The sequence below is a fragment of the Hyperoodon ampullatus genome (assembly GCF_949752795.1).
Source record: "Hyperoodon ampullatus genome assembly, chromosome: 20".
NCBI lineage: Eukaryota > Metazoa > Chordata > Mammalia > Artiodactyla > Ziphiidae > Hyperoodon > Hyperoodon ampullatus.
The window spans coordinates 14441756-14466166 of NC_136933.1; the positions used below are offsets into that span (position 1 = coordinate 14441756).

General features: G+C 37.7%; 1 protein-coding gene across 1 annotated transcript in view; it reads right to left on the bottom strand.

Moving 5' to 3' along the window:
* Positions 1-1148: 1148 nt before the first annotated feature.
* Positions 1149-24411, bottom strand: part of TNKS (tankyrase) — a gene marked incomplete at its 5' end in the record, with an annotated part of 174371 nt that continues 151108 nt past the window's right edge. The window contains 9 exons of the mRNA XM_079726472.1: positions 1149-1260; positions 7687-7843; positions 10800-10986; positions 11597-11702; positions 12394-12468; positions 14399-14496; positions 15709-15829; positions 22496-22578; positions 23153-23402. Coding sequence (XP_079582598.1) covers positions 1174-1260; positions 7687-7843; positions 10800-10986; positions 11597-11702; positions 12394-12468; positions 14399-14496; positions 15709-15829; positions 22496-22578; positions 23153-23402 — 1164 coding nt within the window. The 3' untranslated portion in view covers positions 1149-1173. The remainder of the gene's footprint in view (positions 1261-7686; positions 7844-10799; positions 10987-11596; positions 11703-12393; positions 12469-14398; positions 14497-15708; positions 15830-22495; positions 22579-23152; positions 23403-24411) is intronic.

Genomic DNA, 24411 nt, shown 5'->3' on the forward strand with positions numbered 1-24411 from the left:
AAAAAAGTTCTTGCACCTGTGCCTATCTAGTGACTAAACAGGATTTGCATCCCAGCTTTCTAAACTAGAGAAACAATAAAGTAATTGTTTCGTGACTCTAATGAAGTACAATAATTCCACTGAATTTGGAAACAACGCAGCTAATTTTGGGGGCGACAATTCTGGCAGCGCGGGTTAAGTGAAGAGAAGTCGTGTTTTCTGTGGAGTCCTCGTTGTCCTTTTCCGCGGTCCTATTATCGCACCACAGGCCCCTCACGCCTCGTAACGCTGCTTCTCCTGGATTCACAGGCCTCCCTGGCGGTCTCCCCTCTGAACATCACAACAGCATCACTCACGCCTCTCGCTGGCTGGGCTCTTCCTGGCCCTCCAGCGCCGTCCTGAACACGTCGGAGGCAGGCCTGAGTTGCAAAGTGCGAGTGGCTCTCATTGGCTTCGACTGCTCTGAACTTGGGAGCTCCTAAATCAGGCGGATGTTCGTGCCTTTCCCTTGTAAGACTGGCCAATCAATAAAAGGAAACTGAAATGTGGTGTTTTTCCTTTCCATCTCAGTTTACGTTGATAAGAAGTACAGATACAAAATAAATCAGTGGAAAAAAAAAAAAAGTGGAAACTAAGCCTTGCTCAGCCAGAAGCTTGGGTTACATCACTAGTGATTTTAGTCAGTGTGACTTTGTGCAAAATATCCTCAAGAAGGCTCGGCTCATTTTCAAAGTAACAACAACAACAACGATAGCAACAAAAAGTGAATGATGAATGTTCAGAAAAAACTAAAAATGAACCTGTCGTGTGTGTATATTTACCATATACACGTGCCATATACAGCAAAGCAAATGTAGTGTGTGAACTGTGAACATTTGGGAAAGTACTGGTTATGTTTTTTTTCCAAGTCTAGATTGAAGCAATCCTGTCTTAGCAATGGATAACTACAATGAAAATGAGCCTGAGATATGTTAAAAGGCCGCCCCTGTAAACATTTCCTCAAAGGGAACAGTAGCAGTTGAGTATGTATCAGTTACTCATACTATATTCATCACTATCGCAATGCTTTATAAAAGACAAACAGCTTATTTCTAGGCTGTCAGGGATTTATAGAATATTGATTTTGTTGAAAACAATCCACTGTCATCCAGTCCCAGGTTTAAATCCAATCTGGCCTTTACCAGTGGGCATTCACTAGGTCTTCTGCTCTGCGGCTGCCGTGGTCTGTGAAGGAGCTTCCGGCTTCATGATCTGGTAGGTGATGAGATACTCTGGGTATGCCTGGAAAGGACAGGAAGCAAAACACATCACCCTCTGGGCAGCTAAAATACTAAAGCCCGACTTAACGTGGAAGCCTCAGAGGTTGTTGATCATAACCCATACTCTACGTACACCCAAGAGCCTACGAAGGTCAGCTAATTCACAGGTGCCTGGACAGTTAGGAGGTCCGCCTCCATATCTGTATATAAACCTGTGTAAATCCTATAATCCTAGAATTGTTATAATGTTATTTCTACTTTTGAATACTGTAACATGGTTACACTATATTTATCCCTCACTAGAGAGCCACATGCCATAAACAGGAAAACTCAGGCAAGAAAAAAATCTCTTTCTCACAGCACCTAGCATAGTGCCATCCCATAGCATGTTTCAGGAAAAGTCTGTTAAATGACAGAATAATTCACTGAACTGATTTCAAATTAATCATAGATGATGATGTAACCCACTGAGAGAGGAGGAAGAAAGGCAACGTGTGCTGAGTCACCAGTAACTCAGAGGCAACAGTTTGGAGGTGATTTTTACAAGTTGACTAGTTAAAGGCAATTTTCACAGGAAAGAAAATGACTCTGATGAAGAGCCTCCACCCCCTGTACTCCCTCCTCTTCTGTGTCTTCTTTCTTGTAGTAAAACCGAAGGCTCGGTACTTACAGTGGGAAGAGCGCTTCTTGGTGGGAACAGGAAGAGGAAGCCTGACCAGGAAGTGGTTACAAACCAGAAATCCCTACAAAGGCAGCTGGAAGGGGGGCAGGGTGAAGCCATGTACACTACCTAGGAACCCGTCACCCCTAACTCTAACATAATGATAAGACTCGACTCAATATTTCAGAGTGGTGTGTGGCTGAAAAATAGTATTCTTTGGTGAAGTAAGTGTCTTGGGGCCCCCAAATAATTTGCTGAATGCTGACCTAGAGAGAGTAAGATAATGGAAAGAGTGAAGGATAAAAAAACTGGACTGTTTACTACTTAAAATGCAGAAATGAACATGTGATAGATTTACTGAATTCTTTCTTTATAATTTTACACCTCTGTAGAAACTGTTATTATGTCAGGTGCCTCCGCTTTCCTCATCTATAAATGGGAACAGTAATGACAGCAAGACTTTTGTGAGGATTAAACACAAAGATCCTAGGATAGGTTTGGCCCAGTAAAAACCTAGTTTGTGTTAGTTATTACTATTAACATTATTATTCTCATTCATTAAAGACTAGCTCTTCTTGAAGAGGTCTCAGTAAGGATTAAAAAAAACAAAAAATGTACATATGTTTTGAAAAGTTATAACTGCTTCTATTCATGTAAGGAACCATTATCACTCATGATATTCTTTTCCAAAATTCCAGTCTGTTTTGGTTTGACTTAAAAACAGCAACGGTTTCCATCTTTAGTATACGTAGTTGGAATAACTAAAACAGCAACGGTTTCCATCTTTAGTATACGTAGTTGGAATAACTAAAACAGCAACGGTGTCCATCTTTAGTATACGTAGTTGGAATAACTAAAACAGCAACGGTGTCCATCTTTAGTGTACGTAGTTGGAATAACTAAGACCGACAATCCTCATCGCTCCTGACTTTCCAATCCGGAGTGCAATCACTAAATAGTTTGTAGTTTTATTTTATTATAATGTGAACACTGCTTAACTGTTGAAATGGTTTTAAATGGTATTTTAGTTTTTAGTTACAAGGTAGGTCAGCTATCTATTGCTAATTCTAGAGTTGGGTATAAAGAATCTAGGAAGGCTCAAAAACTGGTGGAAAAATGGAAAAAAACTGGTTAATCAACCAGATAGCTTAATGGTCAAGAAAATTATCTATTCATCACCAAGACACATATATTGAGCATCTAGTGCGTAGAAAGCACTCTGGGGTAAGATATGGACCCTGCTGTCAAGAAGTTTCCCATTTGTTTGGGAAGATAAGACAGACAGAAAAAGAAGGATTTAAAACTAACCCCAGTGAGCATGTGCTAAGTGTCAAAAATGAGTGTGAAGCCCACTCCTACTTCCTTTTGTCCCAATGAAATTTAATATCTATGATACTTTGTATGATATATCCTTTTGCTTGCAGAAAAGTTGCTTAAGCAAAGGGATCAGTAATGCAAGCATTTGAATTTTGGTAGTACACTATCTTAGGAGATTCCTGACACATGTAAATTTTAGGCAGATTCTAAGATGCTAATGGTATGAATGACTTACAGGTCCTTATCTCTTGGCTCCTACTGATTAGGCTACTGAATTGCTTCTGTGTACAGACTGAGATAGAAATTAATCACATCAAAGTCCAGAGGGATTTAAGGCAAGGGAATTACTAAACTGCAGGACTAGAAGGGCCCAGGATAGACCAACAAACATGATTTCCTGTCAAGTCTTACTTTAAACCCATGCTGGTTATAAAAGCATAGAGCATATTTTTAAAGTACCTACAAGAAAAGATTCAACAACCACTTTTAGTAACTGACTTTCAGAAAATTCTTAACCCAAATCCTCAATGCTACAATTTAAACTCAAATGCTTTCAGTTTATTCTCCACAGAGATGAAGAAACATGCTCCCTTGAATGATTCTGTGTATTTGAAAATCATCCTACAAATCACTGTGTAGTCTTCTATTCTCCAAGTTAAATAACTCTACATTGTTCATATCATTTCAGTAAAACAGGCCACATGTCTGAAGCGGCCAATGACCAGAGAATACCTCCTCTATTGTCTAATTTAATGTGAAGCTTAAAGTACAACGTACAAAAAAATTCCTGATACTCTAAGTCCAGTCATATACTAAAATCAGAACTACTTTTCTTTCAAGCACAGTGCAGTTAATTTTCAACACATCTTTTCAATTCTAAAGAAACAAATAATCCCACCAATAATAAATAATACCCCTCGGGGCTTCCCTGGTGGTGCAGTGGTTGAGAATCTGCCTGCCAATGCAGGGGACACGGGTTCGAGCCCTGGTCTGGGAAGATCCCACATGCTGCAGAGCAATTAGGCCCGTGAGCCACAACTACTGAGCCTGCGTGTCTGGAGCTTGTGCTCCGCAACAAGAGAGGCCGCGACAGTGAGAGGCCCGTGCACCGCGATGAAGAGTTGCCCCCACTCGCCACAACTAGAGAAAGCCCTCGCACAGAAACGAAGACCCAACACAGCCAAAAATAAATAAATAAATAAATAAATAAATAAATAAATAAATAAAACTCCTCGAACCAACCCTCTGAATAAAACATTTACGTATTCTTGAAAGTGTTGATACTAAGGGTGAAAGATGATTTAAGGTATCACTAAGGGGAATGAAAGAAAAGTTAGCAAAGGGAAAGTCCACCATAAATCAGGAGAAATTGCTCATGGGCAGCGACTCAATTAGTAGACATTACAGTAAACACTGTCCATGTGGGAAGCACCTGGATATGGAAGCACAGGTATGCTCCCCTGAAACAAAACAGGTACTACACACATTTCAGTTTTCATGGTACTTTTTTCTTTCAAATATGATTTGGACCACATCATTCTCTAAAATTCTTTTAGCAAGGGAATCTAAACAAGTTATCAAGTCAAACTACTTAGGAAATGGTTGAAAGATCAGCAAATACTAGAAATGTAAACCTATTATTAGTATCCCTTATTATTTCTTTCCACCCAAACGTGAAAGAAATTCTATTTCCCATAGCTAACTTACAAAATCTTGAAAAGTGTATGGTAGAGAAAACTGAAATCACCTATAATTTCAATATCCAGAGATAATTGCTCTTATGTTTTGGTTGATTCTGTGTTTAGCATATACCATGTAAATATATTTTTAAAATCACAGGCACATAAATATACTAACATTCATTTCAATCATTCTCTTTCTGTTGAGTATTTAGGTTGTTTCAATTTTTCATTATGATAATCAACATAGCTATGAACCTTCTTGTAGGGTGTTTTTGGGGTGTGATCATCACTGATTATATCTAAAACAAATTTCTAGAAGTGGAATTACTGAGTCAAAGTGAAAGTGTTTTCTCTAGAAGTAGGGAGTTTCTGATTTAAACAGAAAAATTTGACAAATTTATTCTTCGGTAGTTTTTAAACTTTTATTTGGAAACAACTGCAAAACATATTAAGTTGCAAAAATTAAGCTAGTACCTAAAATACCTGTATACCCTTTACCTACATCCAAATATTGTTAAGGTTTTACTTATCCCATTTGCTTTATCATGTGTACTTCCCCCACCTCTATATATACTAGGCAGACAGACAGACAGACAGATTCAGTTATGTTTTTCCCTGAGCCATTTGAGAGTAAGTAATATACCTCATCGTGGTTCTTTATCCCTAAATATGCCAGTATTTACTTCCTAAGAATAGGGATATTCTCTTACATAAATTTTATACTGACATAATACTTTTATCTACCTACTGTTCATATTTCAATTTTATCAGTTGATCTAAAAATGTCCTTTCTCTTCTAGTACCAGATCCAATTTGGGGGCAGAATCTGAAGTTACTTGTCCTGTCTCTTGGGTTTCATTTAATCTGAAAGTTTTCAAAGCCTTTCTCTTTTATAACATTGACATTTTTGAAGAATCCAGTCTTCCCCTCAATTTTTTCTTTTAATAGAACATTCTTCATTTTGATTAGACTGAGGTCATACATTCTTGGCTGGAACACTGCATAGATGATTTTGGCTCTTCCCAGAATATGACATCTGGAGGCACACTCTGTGTGTATCTGTCCCTCATTGGTGGTGTTAATTCTGATCATCTGGGCAAGGTACTGCCCGCTTTCTCCAAAGTATAATTACTGTGGGTTTCCCCCCGTCCTTTGTAACTAATAAGACCATGCACAATCCTCTCCGTATCAAAAGTATCCCCTACATTTAGCATCCATTGATCTAATCTTTACCATGATGGCTGCAAATCTAGTACTCCCTCCTTATCTACCACCTGCCCTTGGCTTTCTACTGTAAGCAAAGCCTTCCTTTCCCCTTCATTTATTTATTTATCTATTTCTTATCAGTATAGAAACATAAATTCGTATTCTTTCCAATGTTTTAAAATTTATTACTGTACTTATTCTGATGTGCAAACTATCCCAGATGTGGCCAGTGGGAGCCACTTCAAGCCAGCTCTGAGTCCTTGTGACATGCTCCCATCATTGCTTTTGAGCACTTCATTACTTTCTGTTATAACAAGATGTTGTTCCGGGCTCATCTTGTTCCTATTCTGCTCCAGCCCTGGAATTAGCTGTTTCTCCAAAGTTCCTTTTAGTGGGGGTTGGTATTGGAGACCAAGATCTGGGCTTTAGGTGTGCTTATTGCTACTGGGGTTTCTTTGCTTTCAGCAGACAGTGCTAAGAAATACATGCACATATGTACTCATGCTTACATATATCTCTTACACATATACCTCTTACACATATATCTATACATACATATTATTTACATGTGTACAAACATACATACAAATACTGGAAAGCATCAGTTCATATCGGTATCTCCAATTTCAGTCCGTCCCTAGCGTCATTCTTACCTTCCCCCATTCCATATTTATACGTCTCTTCTTCCACAGTGAGAACCCACCTCCCAAAATTAACACGTCAACACATTTACTCATTTGCTCGATCCTAGAATACAGCTAAAAGAGTTTCAGTGCTTTGCCCATACCACCACAATCAACAGATCTACTAAATGAAACCCAGGATTTGTTTGCAATTCTTCCCCCTGCTCCACACTTGACCCGGCCCAAGACTGTTGGCATATAAGAAAATAGTTTTCATAGTTTACTTGTATATAGTTAATTTCTTCTTTCTCCTTTTTTAGTTTTCTCTAACGGTGTAGTTAAAGTATCCGTTTGAAATTCAATTAAGTTCAGACAAATTGATTTTTGTTTCTAGACAAATCAGTAGGCATTTAGCAGTATTGTGAGAGTTAAGGCCTGGACTGAAAATGATAGAAAGTTTTCCTGTTTGTTGACAATTTTATCTTGGAGCCTCAAGCATTTGGCAGAATTCAATGTACTGTAGCTTTAAGACTCAGAAAGCTATTCTTCTGTGTAAGTACCCTGATCAACTCATGTGACCAGCCTGTGGCAAGTACCTCATGAAGATCTTTGAATGGCAGCTACTCTTAGCTCTCCATGCCATGCGGAGGCATGAAAGATACAAAGCATTAATTCAGAACAGCAGGCCACAAGAGCTGCACGAGATGCCACACCTTTATTTCTCAGCCACCATCTTGTTCACACTGTATTACCTGGCTGACAGGTGAATGATGGGATCTACGTATAAAGATGATATCAAAGAAATTTTGGTATGCTCATTTTGAACTGAAGCAACGAATGCTATCAAACTATGTGGTGGATATTTCATTAAATGGTTTTCTTTAACTCTTACGTGGTCTCCGCATTCTGAATCAACTGTTTATGGTAGCTTGGTCATGCTTATTCCACGAGCACCATACCTGCTCTCCTCTGTAGATGACATATTCAGCATAGGCCAGTCCATTCACACTCGGCCTCCCAATGACGGAGTGATGGCCTGGGGGCGCGTGAGCCATTTTCATGGTGCTGAATTGCAGAAAGGACTTGCCAAGGGTCACTCTACAGAAAAGCATTTGTCTGGAGAAAAAAGGAAAGCAATCTTAGAATGACATAACTGTTACGTTTACTGATTTTTTAAAAAGCAGTTAATATAAGGCAAGCTAATTTAAATGTCACTTTTGAATTTACGAGTAGGAACAGGATAAGATTTGATATACTGATTTACTATAAGCCGTTAGCAGGCTCAACAGTTATACTTAACATTTAAAGTTTTGGTGTGGTTTAGAAATCAATCATAGAAAACACTTGGTAAGTTTTTGACTAGTGGAAAAAGGACAAATACTAGCAAAAACTGTGTTCTGGAAGGATGCATGTGGCTGGATAGAAAGAAAGTGAAGAAAATAAGCAGATGGCAGCAGCATCTGAAATTAAGATTAGGCTTACTCATTATGAAGAAGTAAAAACTGGGATGAGATAAATAATAATAAAAGGGGGTTATATATAAAAATACTTAGCTTAACTGTATGTCTGGAAATTATACTACCTGAGTGAAACATGCATTGGGGCAGTTGTTAAGTATTATAGAGGAGAAGAAAGATTGATTGGAAAGAAAGTGTATTATATAAACTAGGGGTTGGCAAAGTATGGGCCAAAATCTAGTCTGCCACCTGTTTTTGTAAATAAAACTTTACTGGAACACATACTGGAACACATTCCCACGCATTGCCACACATTCATTTACATGTCGACCATGGCTGCTTTTGTACTACAAGGGCAGAGCTGATTCACTGTGACAGGGATCATACAGCCTGCAAAGCCTAAAAAACTTACTTTGTAGTTCTTTAAAATAAGTTTGGGGCTTCCCTGGTGGTGCAGTGGTTGAGAGTCCGCCTGCCGATGCAGGGGACATGGGTTCGTGCCCCGGTCTGGGAAGATCCTACATGCCGCGGAGCAGCTGGGCCCGTGAGCCTTGGCTGCTGAGCCTGCACGTCCGGAGCCTGTGCTCCGCAACGGGAGAGACCACAACAGTGAGAGGCCCGTGTACCGAAAAAATTAAAAAAAAAAAAAAAAAAAGTTTGCAAACCCTTAACAAACATTTTAATAAATATTTTCACTACGCTATAAGATTGGTCACACTGTTAACTGTAAATACCTGTTATTCAATCAAATAGTTTATTTTTAGTAATGGAGTATGATCTTTGCATTGTGACTAATCAGAGATACTACTCTGAGTAAAAACTGTGCCAGACCCAGTTTAATTGAGTCCTGCCTGGGCTGGCTTTTTTAGTGTGATGCTACTGATGACCCTCTGGGATGCTGGCTTGGCATCAACTGTATCCTCTTGCAGGTCGCAGAGGAAAACATTTGGATCTGCATTAGAAGGAAGCTTTTTGAGCTCTACCTCCACACTGTGGTGGCGCTACAGTGTCACTGGACTCTGCCTGTTCAGCCCGCTGGGCCCACTGCCATGGCTACTCCCAGTGTCCATATGTCACTCAAAGCTTGACCTGACAGGCCCCCGCTTTCTGCCTTTTGCTTCCTGCCCCAGGGTGTCCCTGTTGCTGTGGAGACAAAAGAAAATGCAGGACCTGCCTGGCTGGCCCGCGAGGCTGGTACTAGCTCACGTCTGCTCACCGGCTTGCCTTGTGCCTTGTGTGTGCATCCTGCAGACGCAGCGGCCCCAAGGTGGGACACCAACGCCCTGTGGGGCAAATGCTGACCAGTGTGAGACAGGCGCCAGCACATAAATTCAGCTCTCTTCCCCATGATGTACTGCTCTGAGATGTAACAGTTCAGACCGTATGCGTCCAGGTCTCATGGACTGAGCAACCACCTGCGCTGGTTATGAAACCGTGGCCAGCTCACCGGTGCACCTCCCGGTCTTTGCTCGGCCTCTTTCTCCGCCTCACTTCCTTCTGCGCCCTCACTCCTGCTTCCCTGAGGTTGCACTTGCCAGGAAAGTGCTAGTTCATAAGCTTTTGCTTCAGGCTCTGTTTTCTAGGAAATCCTGGCCAAGACATAAACATGTGTGTCTAATTTTAATAAGCAACTGTTAATCCACATCTACGTTCACTTTTACTGTTACTTAGGAGTCAGGTTTGAAGCAACAAAGGGAAATTTCTGCAATTATATATCCTTGGGAATTTTTATGTGTTATTAGCCACAGCGACCTTAATAGAAAGAAGTTTTCTTCTGGACGCAGGGCATCTGTCCTAGAACTGCTGATGGCTACAATTTTTTTCACAACGAAACTGAGAGAGAAGTTTTAAGGTGAACAACTATAATGAATTTCATGGTTATATGGGTCTTTCTGAGGTTTCAACTAGATTACAAGGTATCTTACTAACTTGACTTTGCAAAAATAATGCAGCTGGTTAATCTAAAGAGAAATGCAATAAGCTGCAATCTTTGTACAGCACAATTCTTTTTGTATCTTTTCCAATGACAGGAAAGGGAATGGTATTTTTTTCACTGACTTCTGAGAGTTTATAACATTCTCTCAAATTTCTGAGTTTTAAAATCCCATTTAAAAAGCTAATATTCATTTGTTTACTATTAATTCCAAAGTTATATTCTGAGGTTGGACTTCTAACTAATTATATACCCTGCCTTAAAATATCACTAGCAAAGTCAGAAGCAAATTAAAGGTTCTACTTGTTTATAGAAGTTATGTGCTTTAGTTCAAATTTGACTTTAGTTCAAATGTGACTGGAGCTAGAGGTTCTTTGCTCTCCAGAAATAATTCTCAACCTTGTTCTGAATCTGAAGCAAGGAAAGTGGAACCCAGGGAGAAAGCCAAAATGGAGGGAGCTTCACTGTAACCTATGACTAGCTTTTACCACTGCTGTCAGCTCACTGCTGTCACTACTCCTGTTGGGGCAGGGGCTGATCAGCTATTCCTATCCAACCCCAAAACAGTCTGACTCATTAGGAGTAAGACTGAGGATGACCTGTGGCTTCTGCAGAGCCTGAGAAACCAATGTGGTTCATGACTTGAGGACAGCAACCATTACACAAAAGGCAAGATGCTCACCTGTGACATATGTAACACGACCGGTCTTTGTGCGCGGGGCAGCCTGTTCCTCCCCCAATTCCGTAAACGTACTGGTTGCTTTTAGAAGAGTTTTCAGCAAAATAAATCCCGGCACCAAACATTCCTCCTATATATGCATGTCGCTCATCAAACCCTTTATGAATAATGGCATTAATGAAAGGAGAACCTAAAAATATAAAGACAGAAAGATCAGTTTTGAGCGCTTTTCTAGAATCTCAATTAGCTGCATGCTATTTGCACTTGGCAGATTAATACTAATTAATAATGCCTAAATGAAAAGTTTATTTTGTAAGATGGTCTACTTACATAAATTATTATCATGTACTAGAATCTTATCAGGGACCCATAGCTTGTTCACCAAGCAAGGGTGTTATATGGATTTTGCAGATGGCATGAGATTTTAGATAGCAAAGTACAACATGGCTTTGAAGATACAGATTATTTTACACCCAGTCCTACTTTAAGCAAAAATAGATAATCTAATAAACTAAAACAATTATGCTAAACTACAACAAAAATAGTATTTCACTATCTAGATGGCTCAGAGTGCAATTTAAGTTCTGAGACAATTTCAGATAAATTATTTTCACTGTACATGCCTTGGAAAGCCTGTACTAACATGTAATGCATTAGAAAGCTGGTACCAACATGTAGTTAAAAAAAAAAATCAGAACAAACCATTTTTAACACAACACTAATATAGTCAGTAACATAGGCTTTTCACCCTACTGGAGTCTGCAAACGCCCAGAGAGATAGTGACCGTGGGGACACTCACCGTGAAATAACATGCGCTCGTTATGGTGGTTGTGATTCTCCTCAGACACTTCCTTCTGTCTGTGACAGAATCGTTCTCTCAACTTCTTGTTGACAACTTTTTGAATCTTTAAGGATGAGGAAGAAAGAAGTGAATTAGTGAAATGTATATTAATTGGTAGTTTATGATTTAAAATAAGAAGTGTTTTCCTTTAGGGAGGTTCAATTTTTGTTTTTTGTTTTGTTTGCTTAAAACATTATTTAAATACGATAAAGTTGCCAGGCCAGTGTAATTCAGTTAATACTCTGGCTTTTAGTGATGTAAGTTTCAGCTACAGTTTTTGTTTGTTATTCTGCACCATACCTAGCTATACCTCAAAACCAAATGAGGACTTATTGAATTTCAGGATACAGGGGCCGATAAATCTGTACTTTCAAAAAGCTCCCCAGGTAATTCTGATGTGCACTGGTGTAATTTCAATAGGTCCATTAACCCAAAGGGTTAACCCAGTTCTCAATTGATTTTATTCATCTTCATGACACCCCTCTGAAAAAAAGCATATGGCAGTCATTTATTCCATGTTATAAATAAGATACTGAGATTAAGAGACACATGCATACTGATATAAACACTGACTCAATTAGATTGAAAATCCAGGCCTTTAATGCTACTTTGAAATAGTGATAACAGAAATTACTGTCAGCTATGGTCCAAATTAGTGGGTGAGCTGGGAGTCTTATCGCCAGCTGCTCCAGCCTATGTTTGATATTTAGGCAAGCTGTGCAATCCAATTTTCACCTGAAATTTTAAAAACTTACTCGAATGACATTGTATCTGTTGAAGATGCCACCAGCATTACCACCATCTCTGTGTTCGCGAATTGTACTTTGCATCTATAGAACAAAAGAAAGTAACTTTCTGAAAATACGCCAGTGTGTAATTCTGAAGACATTCCTCCTGTTGTTTTCAAAAGTTAAATTCTATTATATTGTGTCACTGATGAGTCTAAGACTCAGCACTAATAAGTAAATAGGAATTCACTATAAATTGGTCAACAAGTTTAGTGAAAAAGTATTCCTGGTGAGAAAACAGTCACAGACATAAATATTAAACTTTTGCATTTTCTATTTATTTTCTAATAAAAGCTTTGAAAGGTTTTTCTGTAAACACAATAGGGTAAAATATCACATTAAGTCATCTATATTACTATTTTATGTTCTTGAGGAGAAACGACATTGTGATTGAGTCAAATTAAAACTCCTCACATTGAACCAATACACCATTGGACTAATGCTAAAAATAAACACAACAAATTTTTAAAAATCAGTAAATCTTTGTTCCCTAGGTGAAAAATTCCATGTTATCTCTTTACTTTGGGATCTCAAAGTATATCCACACAGGTCAGGGGAAGTTGGATATAACGTGTAACTAAGTGGAATAACTTTCTTCTGACACTACTCACCCTACTTCCACTCTCCAAATTAATAATTATGATGGAAAAGTAAAATGTTTTAAAGACCTAAGTTTCTCATAGAATTGACTCAAAGAGTTGATTCTCTATCTTACCGCTCCATTTGTGAACTTAGTCGCTACATTTTTGACCTTATTATCAAAACTTACTTACTACTAAGAGAATGATTATGCAATAAGACATGAGAAAACAGGATGCTTTCCTGATAAACTGACAAGTACAAGCTGAAATACTACCCTGGGGTAATGGTCCTGAGTCCCTAGAATGGGAATAATATCAGCACTAATTCAGAGGTGGAAAACAAACAAAAATGTAGGCATGTCTTTCTCTGCAAAACAGTGGAATTAATTCAGAAGTTTATTTATTATGATAATGCCATTAGGCACTTTGTTTATTATGTGTAAGAAGTGAGGGATAAGCCATCAGATTTCAGAGGGAATCTCTGTGGCATCATCTCTACCAGATAGATAGATTCATACAAATAGCCTTAATATGGTGCTTTAAAATAACTGCAACTGCAGAAATGAAAGGTGACTTGAGTTATGGGGCAGGTTTCCTAAGCACTCTTGAAAATTAAGCATATTATTTTATAATCACATTTTATAACTTTGCATGAAAATAAAGATGAGAAGACATTTGCTATCTATGAGGCAAGATTCTCACTCTACATTATCCTTAGGTAGCATTTTAACAATACAAGAAAATAGGGCTTCCCTGGTCGTGCAATGGTTGAGAATCTGCCTGCCAATGCTGGGGACACGGGTTCAAGCCCTGGTCCGGGAAGATCCCACATGCCACGGAGCAACTAAGTCTGTGAACCACAACTACTGAGACTGCACTCTAGAGCCCATGAGCCACAACTACTGAAGACCGTGCACCTAGAGCCCATGCTCCGCAACAAGAGAAGCCACCTCAGTGAGAAGCCGGCGCATCACAACAAAGAGTAGCCTCCGCTCGCCGCAGCTAGAGAGAAGCGCGCGCACAGCAACGAAGACCCAACACAGACAAAAATAAAAATAAATAAATGTATATATATAAAAGAAACAATACAAGAAAATAGTTCTAATAGGGTCCTTACTTGTATGAGTTTCAAGAAAGTCTCCAGAATAAAAAGATATATCTGGCCCACCCACTGGCAATCCTAGGGTTATGACATGAAAGCAGTGTGGTATAGTTCTACTCTATAGTCCTATTTTAATGTTGGCAATACGCCACCAAAATGGCTAAGGGAGACAGAATAATAGATAGGCAAGCAACCATAAGTTAATGTAAGACAAGCCTACCTCTCTTGGAAAAAGAGGTTTAAGCACAGATTTCAGGAAAAGATAATTAAAAATTTTCATGTACATTACCTCTTCTTCTACTGACTGATATTCTTTATCTTCTGGAGCAAGATCCAGCAAAATAGTTCCCTGATTAACACAGTGAAAAGTCAAATAAGGATTGGTGCCTGCAGGAAAGAAAAATTAACATATTAAACAAAGGTCCACACTCATCAGGCTCTATTTTGGGGAACACTCGTCATAAATAATAGGTATTTTGGAACAAGTCTAATGTATGTGCAATTTGAACCTAATATATAAGGTTGTATTAAGCAAGTACATCCAAAGACAAGAGAAGTAATGGAGATGTGTTTGGGGATCAATTTGATCTGTTCTTACAGAGGTCCTTGTACATACACACAGCAGGCTCAACAATTATTTGTTGAACTGAACTCAATCATGAACATACATGATGCTGATACAAAAGAACACACAGTGTGATGACAATGTAGTGTGGTCTAAAATATAAGAATTACCCTCTAAAAGAATTATTATCTGTGAGATGACTTGAAATGGTCACTTATAATAAGTTTAAAATACATTGTTCTTGTTAATTTCATTACCCGTGTTGATTTAGTACAAATAAGCAAGACTCAAGCTCAACACCTATTAATGTTTAGTTTCATGTCACTCTTGCAATTTTATTACCTCTGTAGACTAAATGACTAATTCAAGTTGTTTTCTTTCTCTCCCTTTGCTTCCCTATAGTGAAAGCACTTCTAACAAACAGAGAACAGGGAGGCCACAAAGGAGAAAGATAGGCGTGTAACAGCAAAGTACAATGGAAAAAGACTGAGCTGACAGTTGTGAGGGAGGGAAAAAGACACAAGATAAGGTAAGAGAGAAATGTCAGATTATGAAAAGCCATGCTATGAACATCTGATTTTATCCTAAAAGCAACAGTATTCTGTTGAAGGATTTTAAGCCCTGGAATGATATGATCATATAGTCATTTTGAAAAGTGTCTTCTGGTTACAGTGTAGGGAAGGTACCAGAGGGGAGGCAAAGGTGACTGTCAGAGATAAGCTGGAAGGTGGTTGTGAGAGTCCAGGAGAGAGATGACAGTGACAGGGATTAAGTGACAGCAGTGGGAAAGGACAGAAGCAGAGATTCCAGAGATATTTAGGATACAAAGTGTTGGGGGAGAGGGAAGAGTGACCCTGATTTCTAGCTAAAGCAACTAGAGGGAGAGCGAGGTCAAGGATGGAGACGGGGAGGCAGGAGGTGCCGCCCCAGCTGAGTGCATGAGCTCTGGGGTCAGGCCACCCGAGCAAATGCCAGCCTGGACACGTATCTTGTACCACTAATTTCTGAAATCTATTTATTTTTTAATAGCTTACCTTGTTGTCCACCTAAGAGTCTTTCTACTCCCTTGATTAATTTATGGCGGTGTCCGTATGCATTGATGCCTATTTCTTTCAACTCTTCGTGACCCATATCAGCCAACACATCTAGTGTAATCTGAAAAACGAATCAAAATTAATTGCTAAATCTTTAACAGTTCCTCAGATGATGAAAACTTTTCCATTTGCCTTCAATGTTATAGCATCCAGTCAAATTAAGAAAATTCTTCTGTTTCCTTTATAAGCATGAACTTATAATCTTCTTAAAGTTGCCCCCATAAACTTATCAGCTTTTTGCTCACTTGAAATACTCCCTAATTCACTTTCAGGCAATGGAGAATTAAAATGGGAGAAATAATGCTATAGAAGTATAAAATGATCATTGCTATTTTTCCTTTTGATTATTTAATTCTACCACATTTTGCTTGCCTCAAGATATAAGAGGGAACAACCAGTAGCCTGAAAATGGGGAAATACCAGATCCCAATATCCAGAAGGTAGCAGAGGTGAATGGTAGGGAACGGGAGAGGTGTTCAGCATAATGAAACAGAAGATGCTAGATCCAAGCATGGAAAAGGCTGCTTTAGAAAGTAGTAAGATTTATATCACAAGCATTTAGTTAGATTACAGACCATTTTATATAGAAACTATATAAAGAATTCCAATTTGGAGAAGAAAAAAGAGAGTAGATAGATGGTTTTTAAGGTCTCTTCTAAATTCTCAGATCTAACAATCCCTGAAGCCTAACATACCTTCTATTTTTGAACAAAACAATAGTTTTAAATGTTTGGTTATTCGTCCCTGTAGATGGAGATGGTTAGCTGCCACGACTCAAAATTACCAGATTCCTTTGTTGACTAAAAGGAACTGTGACTCTACCGTCACCCAGTGGCATTGTTCTGAAGGCACAGGGTGAAATCTTGGGCGGCCACATTTCTTGAGGGATGAACTGCAATTTTCAGCTCAGAAGAAGCTGGCCCTCTGACAGCCCAAATACTACTTCACAAGATTAGCCATTGATTTTTTCTTTCCTCTGGAAACTGAGAAATCCTTTGAGAGACACTCTTTTTCCCACTCAAACAAGATATTTTTATCTATCCATAGCTCTCTCTACCTTTATCCTTGCACATAGCATTTTAAAAAACTGACATATTAGGCCTGGAGCTCTGATGGTTTTTATTGTCAAAATGAAATATTATATAATGAGTCCGATCTCCTCAGTGCAAAAAGCATACATCATTCATTTTTGGAAATAATTTACTTTATTGCTCCTAAGTGGCCATTTAAGAAATAATCACTCCATTGCACAAAATGGGCAGTTCACTTCCAATCACCCAAAGGAAGTTTTCAGCAGAGCTTTTAAAAAGCAACAGTTCTGAAATATGCAACTTTGAGACGGAATAGATCACAACATAATAGGAGTCTTTACATTTTTAGCTAGATGTGATTTTAATATAATTTGGAAACCATGCACAAGGTTTACTATGTTACTGATAGTCCATTTTTTTTCCTTCTAAACTTCACATAAGGTTGACATAGAAACAGGATCTCATATCTATGTGGTAGCTTCAATTTAAAGAGTCCTTAGCTTTTCTGAATTGATACGTATAGTGTATGTCTGAAAGAAGCAGAAACCAGGCCAGCAAAACATAGTATTAGCTTCTAGAGAAGAAATGGAGAACACTTGATACATTTGTTCATTATATATAGCTCCAATCGTGAATGAAATGAATACCTCATTTAATACTCACAATGACTCATGAAATACTATTACTGTCCTTAAGAGAAAATTAAGGCACAGTGAAGCCATGAAAATACTACACAGAAGAGCTGAAATGTACTGCCATACTTGTCTTTCCTCTTGCTTATTTTTCTTAAAAAGGATGACTAAAAAGCTAAAATAACTAAACATTAAATTTAGTTGCTTTGAGTAACATGGTACCCTATTTGTCCTCATGTTTGTCGGAATTGGCAACTGGAAAACCTTAAATGACAAGCTAAAGAATTTAGATTTATGTTCACTAATCATTCATTCATACATAATATATTTAATGAGTACCTTCTGTATGCTAGATATTTCCAAAAAAGTAACTAATTAAACATTTCATTGAATTCTAAAACAACCCACTTCAGCTCAGAAAGGTAAATAACTGTTCCAAATTGGTAGTAAAAGAGTGGAGCCATGGAACAAACAGAATCCTACCACTACAAATCATGCTATTTCCTTTACCAAGGAGATAAAAGGTAAACACAAATACTTGGTAAAGGTTGGTAAATGCTTTGGAGAAACCCCTATGGGAACTCTTAGGAAGATTACTTACTGGCTTGAGGCTACAAGTAGGGGAGGGAACAAAGAAAGGACTAGGAAGGGGGTCAGGAAAGGTTCTTAGAAGAAAGTAATAATTCAGCTAAGGAAGAGGACTTCGGCAGAGGAAGAAGGGAAGGGTGTTTAAGACAAATGCAAGAGCATGTGCAAAAGGAAAATCAAGTGAGAGGCTATAGAACATTTGAGAGACTCTAGTAATAAAGTTCATAATGATGAGCGTATAATGTATATACAGGAATAAAAGAAGGGATGGACAGAGCAGCAGGCTAAGAGCAGATCTAATGGGCTTTACACACCAAGTTAAGACAGTGTCCAAAATGTCCAAGGACACCTTTTCAGCAGAGCGACACAAAGGTGTCTTTCAGGAGGATGGCGGTATAAAGGGCAGATCTGGAAGGGAAAGTGACTGTGAACAAGAGGACGAAGGGTGGAGCGGATTGGAAGCGATGAATCGCAGAGCAATGTTAAAGGGACAGAGGACGGGGCCTGGTAAATAGAAACGGTTGAAGAAAAGAAAAGAATGGGGGTAAAGATTATTCCAGAATTCTGAAGCTGAGTGAATATGAGGTTATTGTGCTAATAAAAGAAATGGAAACAATTGGAAGGAAAACAGGCTAGTTGGATTTTAGGTATGTTTCTCCAAGACTCAAGGCTTTTATACTGCTAGAAATATTTTTCTGAAAATTATCTTTAAATTAACTCACTTAAAAAAAACACAAAACCTTAACTTAGTTACAGCCAGGAAATGACAAGTTTGTTGGGCCAGTTATTTATATTTAGCACACGTTAAAACCAAATTATAATCTTTAAAATAAATATTATCCATGTATCAGCTAAGTCATCTTGCACATAAAGCAAATGTCACTTCAAGAGTGTTACTTTAAGAAGGGATGCCTCTTGTTTCTAAGATTTATTCATTTTCTCTGGGGTGGAGTGAGAAGAATTGGAGTTTTAATGAAAAAGGCCTTTCTTTTACTTGGGCTTAAAAGATCGCAGGCTAGAGTAACAGTAATTAGAACTAAGTTTACAATCATGTTCATAATGAATTTCTTGAGTCCATGCCTTTGTCTTTAGATTCTGAAGTAAAAATTTATATGGTCACTTTTCATGGAAATATATATGTGGACCATAAATAGGTTCACAAGGAATCTTCCAAGTCATGGCATTTATGTTCCAGGAATTGCAATGTAAATCAAATCAGTCTTTCCCACAGGAAAAGTATTCTAGTCAGGAAGCTATGTTACAGAGGAAGGGCCAAAGTAACACTGGTACTATACTTAGCTAACTATAAAGAACATAGGTATATATTATTTAATATAGAACTAGCAAAGTATATATGACAAACAAGTCAAGTTAGTTAAGAGACTGCTGAGAGAATAACTGTGAAGGTAAGAGGTGAGGCTATGATGCTCTGAAGGAAGTTTCCCTGGAACCAGAAATAAAAGAACTATGTTCCCTACTCCACTGAGAGAGAAGAATCGATCAGTAGGAACAGAGGCAATAAGATATTATGTGTCAAAGCATCTCAGGAAACAGAACGACTCTGCCTTAAGCTCAATAGACATGAACTAAATGGCTACAATACATACACCCTAACACTTTCCCTCACCTCAAAAATACCTGAACCTCATCATATATTACCGGACTGACATAGAATGTTAAGGGCATAAAATCCTCTGGGTAAGTTATGGAAAGGGTTACAGAAGGTATTACTCTATAACTAAAGGCTAGTCAAGTAACAATTGTAGTCAAAATAAAACTGTGATTGCTTGAAGACTGGGCCAAAAGACAGTCACACAGAGTTCAATACAATGAGTGGTAATATCATTTGTCTGGAGGAAAGAACTATGCTAGGTAATATATATTAAATGGAAGAGTCAACATATTGATAAAAAAAAAGATACAGAAATTATTCTGGCAAAAGGAAAACCAATGGAACCATTTACTCAGAACAAAACTGAAGTGAAAAAGATAACAATGAAACGGATGAAACCAGGATAAGCTGTCAAAAGGACCAACTGTTAAGACTAAACTCTTAAACTATTAAAATCAACAAAATGAGATAACCAGGCCACAGGAAATCAGTTACTATAAAAGAGAATATATAAAGTAAAACAGAAAAAAGAAAACATAAAGTTATGATGCGAACTGACTAAAAGGGTAGAAACTGAACTCTTGAAAAACGGTTAATTGGAATTATTTGAATTAGTGTCTGTTTTTATTAAGCAAAGATATGTGAAATTTCACCGTTATTGTGGATATGATTTGGGAAGAAGGGAGATGGCTGGAATATGGCTTTAGCAGAGGATACTGCTTCTAAAACAGCTGTAATACCTTCAAGGGACGGATAAGGGAAAAAGAGTCTTACTGTTTAGGCTATTCTCATAAGAAATCTCCAAATCAGAGGGTGAATCAATGGCAGGTGAAGCTTAAAGGAAAAGGAAATTATTATAGCAGTTTATGAAGTCCTCCCCACCAGACAGAAGACACAACTGATGTTTCATTAAAGTATATTTTAAAAACTGGCACAGAAGCATCTGACTGGGAATTTTAACTATCTGGACTTTTGAAAGTATTATTATATTTTACAGGTAAGGCAAGTGATAGGTTAAATGCCTTAATCAGAATCAAGGTCTTCTTTTAGTCCAGTGCTATTTCTACCCAACTGTTTTGATCATCAAGAGCATTAAAGATCAACTACAATATATAATATGAAGAAATTCAGCTAAAAAAAAAGAGACGTTAGAAAATCTTAACATCGTAATTGATATGAAAAAGACCTGGAGTTTTTAATTAACTCTAAGCTGACTATATGCCTACAAAGAAATCAGATGGGGCAAAGAGGTCAGTGAAGAATTTGGACACTATATCCATATAAAGAATAACTGAAAAAGAAGATGAATTTATGCTAAATTAGGAGAAACTTTGTAAGGGTGGGTGGGTGGGTGGTTGGAAGGGTAAATCCATGATAAGTTGACTAGGTCTTAGAAATATAAGAAGGCCTATATTATGTTGTAGTGAGCTGAATGGTGGCCCTCAAAAAGATATGTCCATGTTCTAATCCCCAGAACTTGCAAAGAATCTTTTTTGAAAAACTTTTTTTACATCTTTGCAGATGTAAATTCAGTTAAGGATCTTGAGGTAAGGAGATCATCTAGGACTATACAGGGAGGCCTTAAACTCAATGCAAGGGTCCTTAGAAAAGACACACAGAAGAGAGGACAGACACAGAGAAGGCACGGTGAAGATAGAAGCAGAGATTGGAAGGATGTGGCCAGAAGCCAAAGGGGCCTAGAAGCTGGCAGAAGCATGGGGCAGATTCTCCCCTAGAGCCTCTGTAGGGAGTGCAGCCCTGCCGACACCTTGATTTTGAACTTCAGGCCTCCAGAACTGTGAGGGAATAAATTTCTGTTGTTTAAGCCACAGATTTGTGGGAAATTGTTATGGCAGCCCTATGAAACTAATGCTAGTCTAATATGTAGACTAGAGGTTAGATTTCTGTGCAAAACAGGGTAAAATGTAAACATAAGATTAATAGATTATACATGGAGCAGATTTGGGTGTACTTTAAATTACAAACATTTTATCATACCTGCCCAAATTGTAACAAGTTATTGTCCCACATGGATAAAAAAAGGGTAATTCCTACATCTGGGAGAATGACTTAGTGACCTCTAAAGATCTTTCCCATTCTAAGATTCTATGTGTATTAGTAATAGTCAAGTCAAACTCAGGAATTTATTATTTGATAGTTAATGGTAATAAAATCATACAGTGATAAGTTAAAAACTCATTATCCTGTATAAAAACAGAATGACAAACAAAAGGATCTTAATTCATAAACATCCTAATGATGACTTCATACTAAGACCTTCACAGCCATTTCAGATATATCTGAAAATAGGCTAAGTCTATAAGCATATGGCCAAGTTTTGGTTCAGCATTATTTTAGGCTCCAACTAGACAATGGAAACTTCATAAAGAAGCAATTTTTAAAACATACACTTACCCAAGAATTATTTTGCTATCCAATATAATGGATAATTGCTTCATGAAGATTTTGCTAAATAGTTAACATAAAAATTTCTCACTAGTTTTAAGTGGAGTCTAGTCACATTAGTAATAAAATGAGATGAATAATGGCTAACACTTTTTGGAAACAAAATAATGAGGAAAGATTTTGAAAACATTCTTTTGCAGGGGTTTCATGGCCTAAGTTTTGATATGTAATAAAACATATTGAGCCAGACTGCTTATAAAGATACAACGAAATAACAGACTCTAATCATCTGTTAGACGATTTTGGAAAGAAGTATAAAATACTAGATTCCTCTAGCTTTTTCAGAAATTTGTTTTGAGTTTTAAAAGAGCAGCGAAGAAGCAAAAAAGAACGAACAAGTGGCAATTAATAACTCTTAATATTAAATTTAAAAGACTCAACTATATATGAGAGCTTACCTGTTCTGTTTCAAAGATGTCCCGAAGGTGTTCAAGACCAAGGCTTTTCAGGAATTGGCTAATATTCATGTCAAGACCAGCAACTAAAACAGACATACATTAAAGTTTTTCAGAAAGAAGTTTATCAATCTAAAGGAAGTTCCAGTATTTATTTAAAGCCATGGCTCTTCGACACCCTTGGCTGTGTAGATGCTTTTACTTCAAGTTATCTCTGAATGTGATGGGGAAATAAAGGCAGAGTTTATCTTATCAGTAGTACTTATATTAATATTATAAAGCATAACACAATGCTTTTAGTGCAATATTTAACAGTGGAATTAAAAAATCCAAATTTATCAGCTATTGTTTCAGCTTTCATTTATCAGCTATTGTTTCAGTTTTCATTTCTTACATAATCTCTCAGTATTTTTCTGATAATTTCAGTAATAAGACTCACTCAGTTCAATAAGATACTATGGTTGGAAAAGGATATACTGGGATATACGTAAGTAAGAACAAAGTAGATGCCAAAGAATTTATTCTACGAAGACATATTTCTTATAAGCTGTTGTGTACATGAAAACTTACAGACAGGATGTCTTTAAGTGAGGTGTTCAATAATTACCGATAGAAAAGTGAGTCTGTTCATTTAAAACCGCAAAACCAATTCGCGTTCACAGGTGTACTTGCCTTCTCCTTCCTTCCTCTCCGCGCCTGCTGCGCCATCCCCAGCATTAGACGCTCCTCCTACTGCCAGTTCTGCTAAGGGGCCGGCGAGGTTGTCTATGCTGCTGGCAGCGGACAGGCAGGAGGGGGTGGATGCTGGTGAGATCAGAGAGGCACTCACTACAGTAGCCTGAGGTTTAAAACAGGTAGGTAAGGCCTCTGGGGGCATGGCGTCTATCAGCAAAGCTCTGATATCGTCAGCCTAAAAAAATAAATAAATAAAATAAAATAACACAAAAAAATTACATTTTAAAACAATAAGTTTCTCACTAAGGACAAAATGCTCAGTGAATTTTTTCTTTAATGAATGCTCCATTATTCCCTATTGGTTTTTGATCATTCCTTCCTCCTTCCTTCTCTGATGCACAGCTCCAAAGAGTCCCAGTAGTTTCAATAGGTAGAATGGAGAAACTATACAATTTAAAAAAAATATTTCATCTTTTGAAGATCTAGTGTGCAGCTTGGTGACTATAGTTAATAAGTACTGTAAGTACCTATATAAGTACTGTACTATATTCTTGAAATTTGCTAAGAGTAGATCTTAAGTATTCTCACCGCACACACAGAAAAAAGTTAACTATGAAAAAAATCCAAGAATGTGAACTATGTTGACTCCTAGAAATACTTTTTAACACTAAATGAAAAGTGTGCACACAATTGTTCATACTTATTACACATGTATTCAAAGGACATGTAAATTAACAAAGATTTGAATAGAGTTAAAAAAATAAAATATTTCACCTTTCATCTAAAAAGGAGCACATTTTAGAATGCTGATTCTCAATCATCTCTTCTTTAGAAGGAGTTTCCACACATAATATGTTTTGTTTATGCTTAACAACTACAATAATTTTTGTTCAGTTATTTAGGGCATACTTAATAATTTAATGTACAATTAAAATCTGGTGAAATTTTAAAGGGACGGCACTTATCTTGGTTAGCTTATTCACGAACTCTACAGTCTGCTAGGCACAACTGTTGTTAGAGTATGTGGGAGATTGTCCCCAAAGAGAGCCAGCTATCAATCCTTTCTTCCATGTACATCTGTGCCCCTCCTTCCATCAGAGGTGGCACCTCCCTTCCCTGGAATCTGGGTTGCCTATGAGTTTCTGTGACCAATAGAATGTAGAGGAAGTGATGTTCTGAGGCTTTTGAGCCAGGCTTTAAAAGGATTGGCAGTTTCTACTTTTTTTCTCTTAGAAGTCATCCTC